The 6,000-nt window shown below is 66.3% G+C and overlaps 2 protein-coding genes across 2 annotated transcripts in view; both read left to right on the top strand.

Annotated features, from left to right (window-relative positions):
- The window catches only part of LOC134417892 (staphylococcal nuclease domain-containing protein 1-like), a 7,839-nt gene extending 4,856 nt beyond the window's left edge, over nucleotides 1-2,983 (top strand). The window contains exon 3 of the mRNA XM_063155763.1: nucleotides 2,898-2,983. Coding sequence (XP_063011833.1) covers nucleotides 2,898-2,983 — 86 coding nt within the window. The remainder of the gene's footprint in view (nucleotides 1-2,897) is intronic.
- An 844-nt stretch (nucleotides 2,984-3,827) lies between these two features.
- Nucleotides 3,828-6,000, top strand: part of SND1 (staphylococcal nuclease and tudor domain containing 1) — a 72,840-nt gene continuing 70,667 nt past the window's right edge. Inside the window, exon 1 of the mRNA XM_063153591.1 lies at nucleotides 3,828-3,924. Coding sequence (XP_063009661.1) covers nucleotides 3,850-3,924 — 75 coding nt within the window. The 5' untranslated portion in view covers nucleotides 3,828-3,849. The remainder of the gene's footprint in view (nucleotides 3,925-6,000) is intronic.

The following is a 6,000-nucleotide window of genomic DNA, read 5'->3' as shown; positions in this document are numbered from 1 at the left end:
TACCCTGTCCCCACTGTCCCCAGGCAGGCTCAGGGGTGTGTTGGGGACACCGGGGGCTCTGGAGGGGAGCACAGGGCTCCCCAAAAGAGGGCGTGTCCGGGAAAGGCGCTCACTGCAGCATCTCAGCAGGAGGAGCTGTCCCCACGGCTCTGCGGGGAGTTTGCAGGGCACAGGGATCCAGCTGAGCAGATCCATCACCTTCACTTTTATACCCATTTTCATCTGCATCTTCATTTCTCTTTCCGTCTTCATTTCTGCCTCTGTATTTGTGACTTAGTCTCCATCTCCATCTGTATTTTGTCATAATCTCCATCTTTGTATCCTTTTGTTCCCCCTCTCTTTCACCTCTGCTTCCTCTCCATCTCTGCTTTGATCTCCACCCGATCTCCTCCTCCACTCCCAGACCATCTCCATCTGCATTCCCTATCCTATTCCCCACATTCCTCCCCGTTTCCATCCGATCTCCATCCCATTCCATTCCATCCCCATCCCCTCTTGGTGTCTCTGGGCTGTTCCAGAGGGAGGGACCGGGAGAGCCCCGTGCAGCCCGGGCCGTGCTCGGGCAGAGCTGCCCCGCTCGGTCAGGGCTCGGGGCTCGCTGCCCTCTGCACTGCCCTGTCCCCGATCCCAGTGACCGTGCCCAGAGGGTCTGTCCCCGATCCCAGTGATCAGGGGGGTCTGTCCCCGATCCCAGTGCCCAGAGGGTCTGTCCCCGATCCCAGTGATCAGAGGGTCTGTCCCCGATCCCAGTGACCGTGCCCAGAGGGTCTGTCCCCCGATCCCAGTGACCGTGCCCAGAGGGTCTGTCCCCGATCCCAGTGATCAGAGGGTCTGTCCCTGATCCCACTGATCAGGGGGTCTGTCCCCGATCCCAGTGACCGTGCCCAGAGGGTCTGTCCCCAATCCCAGTGATCAGGGGGTCTGTCCCCGATCCCAGTGACCGTGCCCAGAGGGTCTGTCCCCCGATCCCAGTGCCCAGAGGGTCTGTCCCCGATCCCAGTGCGCAGGGGGTCTCTCCCCGATCCCAGTGCCCGTGCCCAGAGCGACTCTGCCCGATCCCAGTGCCCAGAGGATCTGTCCCCGATCCCAGTGCCCGTGCCCAGGGGGGTCTCTGCCCTCTGGTGTCCCTCCAGGGAGGGGGCGCTGAGCCCGGGGACAGCGGGTCCTTGTCCCCATTGCAGGCTGGCAGCAGGAGCGGGGTGTGCTGGGGACTGGGGTCTGGAGAGAGGGACCCTGCAGGGATGGTGGGTGAGGAGCTGGGAGGAGGGAGGGGACCTCCTCCGCCAGAGGGGGGACAGGAGCACTGCCCGGGAATGGGACAGGGGCACGGGGACAGGGAAGGACATGGGAACGGGGACAGGCAGGGACAGGGATGGACATGGGAATGGGGACAGGGAGGGACGCAGAGTAGCACAGGGACAGGCATGGACACAGGAACAGGGACAAGGAAGGACATGGGAGTGGTGACACAGAGTGGCACAGGGACATGGACACGGGAGCAGGGAGGGACACAGGGACAGGGATATGGGGACAGGAACACGGGGACACTGGAACAGCGGCACAGAGGGACACAGGACTGGACACATGGAGGGAAATGGGAATGAGAACAGGGACAGGAGAGAGTGGAAGAGGGACATGGAGGGGCACGGGAACAGGGACAAGGAGGAACAGGGACACAGAGTGGCACAGGAACAGAGACAGGGAGGCGCACAAGACCGGCGACATGGAGGGAAACGGGAATGGGAACGGGGGTATGGAGGGGAAAAGGGAACAGGGACATGGGAACAGGGAGGAACAGGGACATGGAGGGACATGGGGCCAGGGAAATGAAGAAGGTGGAACAGGGAAATGAAGGGGATGGAACAGGGACATGGAGGGACAAGGGAACAGGAACAGGGATAGGATAGAACAGGGACATGGAGGGACACAGGACCAGGGACACGGAGAAGGTGGAACAGGGACCTGGAGTGGCACAGGAACAGGGACAGGAAGGGAATGAAATGGGGGCATGGAGTGGAACAGGAATGGGAACAGGGACACAGAGGGAGCAGAACGGGAAATGCCATCATCCCAGGAGATTTCTGCAGTGAGGCAAAGCTGCCAAAGCACCACAGCTCATTGCTGGGGCTTTGTCTGGAACTCAGTGCCTGCGTTCCCTGAGTGGCACTGGCAGGAGCAGGGCCCCCATCCCACAGGGAACATCTGCCCGTGGCTCAGGGGAACCAGGTCCCAGGGCATCCCCAGGGCTCTCCCAGGCTGCACACAGGGATGGGTGCTGGGGTAACCAGATTTGGGATAACCAGATTTGGGAATTCCCATCCCTGCCCAGAGAAGATCTGGCCGTTCCAGTGCTCCACACCCAGTTCCTGGCGTTCCCTCTCCTCATCCTAGCTCAGAGCCAGCTCCAGAGGGCTGGGAGGGCAGAGGGACGAGGAGCAGCTCCCAGGGGCTCCACTCAGCATCCCCATCCCTGCAGTGCCCAAGGCCAGGCTGGACACTGGGGCTGGAGCAGCCTGGGGGCAGTGGGAGGTGTCCCTGCCATGGCTGGGTGGCACTGGAGGGGCTCTGGGGTCCTTTCCTACCCAACCCATCCCAGGATTCCCTGATTTCCCTCCCTCTGTCGCTCCTGTCTGCACGTCCAAGGCTGTTTTTGCACCTTTCTGGGCTTTCTCCCTGCAGAAGGTCACCCTGCTCCTCACCGAGCACCAGGATGCCTGGAAAATCCCATTGTTTTCCCCTGCAGAAAGCACGGGTGGAAGTTAAAAGCCCGGATGACTCAGCCGACCAAGAAAACGGAGTTTATCCCCACGTTCCCACCTACAATTTCACTTTCTTTTCCATCAAAATGATGATTATTACAGGATTCGGGCTAAAAGAGGCAATTTGGGGGCTTGTAGGTGTGCTGCCCATCATCACTGGTGGAATGCAGGTGCAGGATGGGACAGTGATGTGGCAGGCCCAGAAATTCCACGGATCAGGATAATGGAGCTGCTTTTCCAGGTTCTTGGGCAGAGACTTCCTGCCCCGAAAAAGGGGGCTAAGTATGAAAAACGGGGAGAAAAGCAGTAAATCAATAAATTATCATCAAAGGGCTGGAGCAGGGAGGTCAGAAGCGGTGGAATGTTGTGGCGGGTAGGGGAGAGGGTGGGATGAGGATTCTTCATGGACTGGGACACTCTGGCACAGCCGGTGCGGCAAAGTCCGGGAGCGGGACCCTACCCCGGGGCCGGACCGAGATGGGTCTGGGGTCCCTCCCAACCTCGGGGCCAGACCGAGGTGCGTCTGGGGGTCTCCCCAACCCCGGGGCCGGACCGAGATGGGTCTGGGGTCCCGGGGGTCGCCGCAAGGGCGACCCCCGGGACCCCAGACCCATCTCGGTCCGGCCCCGGGGTTGGGCGCGCGCCGCCGACGAAAAGAGGCGTGTCCCCACCAAGCCCCGCCCATCTATGACGGAAAGGGGGCGTGTCCGGCCTCGGCCCCGCCCCCGTGGCGGCGCGAGGCCACGTGTGCGCGCGGGCGGCCTTTGCCGACGTGTCCCCTGGCGCCGCGCGCCCCGGAAGTCCCGCCCCGCCACCCGCGCGCCGGGCTTGGGGCGTGGCCGCGCGGGGCCCGACGTCACCGGCAGCGCGTCGCCATTGGCCGAGGCGCGGCGGCGCGCGCGGCGGGGGCGGCCGCCCGTTGGCCGCCGGCCGCGCGGGGGGGGGGCGGAGCCGCAGGGAGGCCGCGCCCCCCTGCCCGGCTCAGGCCCCGCCCCGCGGTCCCTTCCGCGCTCGCCCCGGGCCCCGCCGCGCTCCCGCCGCCCGTGCCCGGCCCGGCCCGACCCGGCCTCTCCGCCCGCCCGGCCCCGCCATGGCCTCCGCGGCCAACCCCGGCCAGGGCGGCTCCGCGCCGCCGCCCGTCGTCCAGCGCGGCATCGTCAAGATGGTAAGGGCTGTGCCCGCCGCTCCCCGCACCGACCCCGCGCCTCGCCGCTCGCCGACCGGGGACCCCCATCTCCCGCAGGCTCCTCCGGGGCCCGGGGCTCCGCTGCGCTGCCCGCCTCCCCTCCCGGTAGCCGGGAGCCTGTCCGCTCCCCGCGCGGTGCCCGGCTCCCCGTGCCCGGTGCAGCCCGTCCGGTGCTCCCGGGCCCCGTCGGGCGGCAGTTGCTGATCCGTTACCGCCCGCTGCCCGGCGCCTCTCGCTGCAACCCTGGGATCCCCCTGCAGCCGGTCCCCCAGGCCCCGGCACCGGGCACTGCGCGCTCCCGGTGCTGTCCCGGCTGCTGGGCTGGGCAGGGAGAGTTCCGGGTCCCGGAGCCGCTGCTCCCGCTCCGCTGCCGGTGCCGGAGCCCCGGAGCCCCGGAGCCCCGAGGGTGGCGGAGCAGCGGCCTCGCGGTGCCGCCGGCGGCGGGGCCGTCCCGGGCGGGGGTGCCGCACGTGCTCCGCTCGCCGCCCCTACCGGGGCATCCCCGGGGCGGGGCGGGGCGGGATCCCCGAGCCCCGGTCGGGTCCCCACGGGACAGCGCTGGTTTGGGGTCCCCGGGCCGCTCCGGGGTCCCCGGGAAGGGTCCCGGTCCCCCGCGCCAGGGCCCCACGTGTGCCGGCAGCGGGGCCGCGGGAGCGAAGGTCGGCTTCAGTGCCGGGCGCCGTGTCCCGGTCCCATGTCCCCATCCTGTGTTCCCGTCCCATGTCCCTGTCCCGTGTCCCCATCCCGTGTCCCCTCCTGGTCCTGTCCCGTGTCCCTATCCCGTGTCCCCATCCCGTGTCCCTATTCTGTGTCCCCGTCCCGTGTCCCCGTCCCGTGTCCCCTCCCGGCCCTGTCCCGCCCCAGCCCGTTCCCTGCCGTGCCCCCGAACCCCCCGATTGCCGTGCCCGAGTCCGGATGGCTCCGGGGGTCTCTGCTGACCCCTTCACCCCCGCCTCCCTCCGGACTGAGACCCGCTCCCGGCTGTCACTGCAGTCTGAGCCGTGCTGGGGGACAGGGCTGGGGACACCGCGGGGATGGACCCTGCAAGGCTGGGGACGCGTGGCAGGGATCCAGGGATGGATCCCAGAGGTTTGGGATGGGCACCGGGGGTCTGGGGGTGGACGCTGAGTCTGGGGGTGATATCTGGGGGTCTGTGGTCAGACACCGGGGGTCTGGGGACACCGGGGCTTTGGGGACACTGCAGGTCTGCTCTGGCACCATCCCCGTGCCGTGTGTCACTGGTGATGGGGGATCTGCTGCTGCCACCCTGCCCTGGCTCCTGCCCACCCTGCAGCTTTTGGGGTGCTCAGGAAACCCTCCCCTGGCTGCTTGTGCCCGCCCGATCCATCTGTGGGGACGGGGATCCACAGCAGGATTTTGGGGAGGATTTTGGGGTCTGCTGGCTGGGAGGCAGCTGTGCCTGTGCCCCATAGCCTGGGGTGTGCTCTGTGCTCCCTTCCAGGCCAGGCAGCCCAAAATCCCCCTGGCAGAGGGTCCCTGGCTCTCTGTGGTGCCAGCCTCGTGCTCTGCTGCGGCTCCGTCACAGCCTTGAGGTTTTTGGGGTTTTTTGCACCTTCCTGTTGCAATCACGGTGCAGCTCACTGCAATCACAGCGAGGCTGAGGGGTTTGAGAGCAGGAGTTTGGCAGCAGGATGGGGGATGGGAGCAGGAACTTTGCTCCCACTCTTGGCAGGATTTTTGACCCTTTGTGCCCCACGGGGGCAGCCCTGGATTCTGGATGTGCCCGTGGGATTTTGGTGCCGTCTCCTCTGGTGCCCTGGACCTGCATTGGCAGCACGAGTTGGGTCTGTGCACCCCTGTGCCTGTGCTGTTTCCTGCTTAAGCCTGGTTTGAGCCCAGATTTCCCTGATGGAGCCCTCAGTGGGACAGATGGGCTGTGGGGTGGCTCTTGCTGGCAGGGTGGGACAATGGCACCTGGCTGCTGGCACAGTGTCCTGATCCCATTGCCATCCCTGGAGCAGTTCCCCATCTGCTGGGGGATCCCCACAGCCACATGGGCGTGTGGCCACTCCACGGGCAGGGACTGGTATCAGG

The sequence above is a fragment of the Melospiza melodia genome, chromosome 4, assembly GCF_035770615.1.
Source record: "Melospiza melodia melodia isolate bMelMel2 chromosome 4, bMelMel2.pri, whole genome shotgun sequence".
Classification (NCBI taxonomy): domain Eukaryota; kingdom Metazoa; phylum Chordata; class Aves; order Passeriformes; family Passerellidae; genus Melospiza; species Melospiza melodia.
This window is presented reverse-complemented; position numbering and strand designations above follow the sequence as displayed.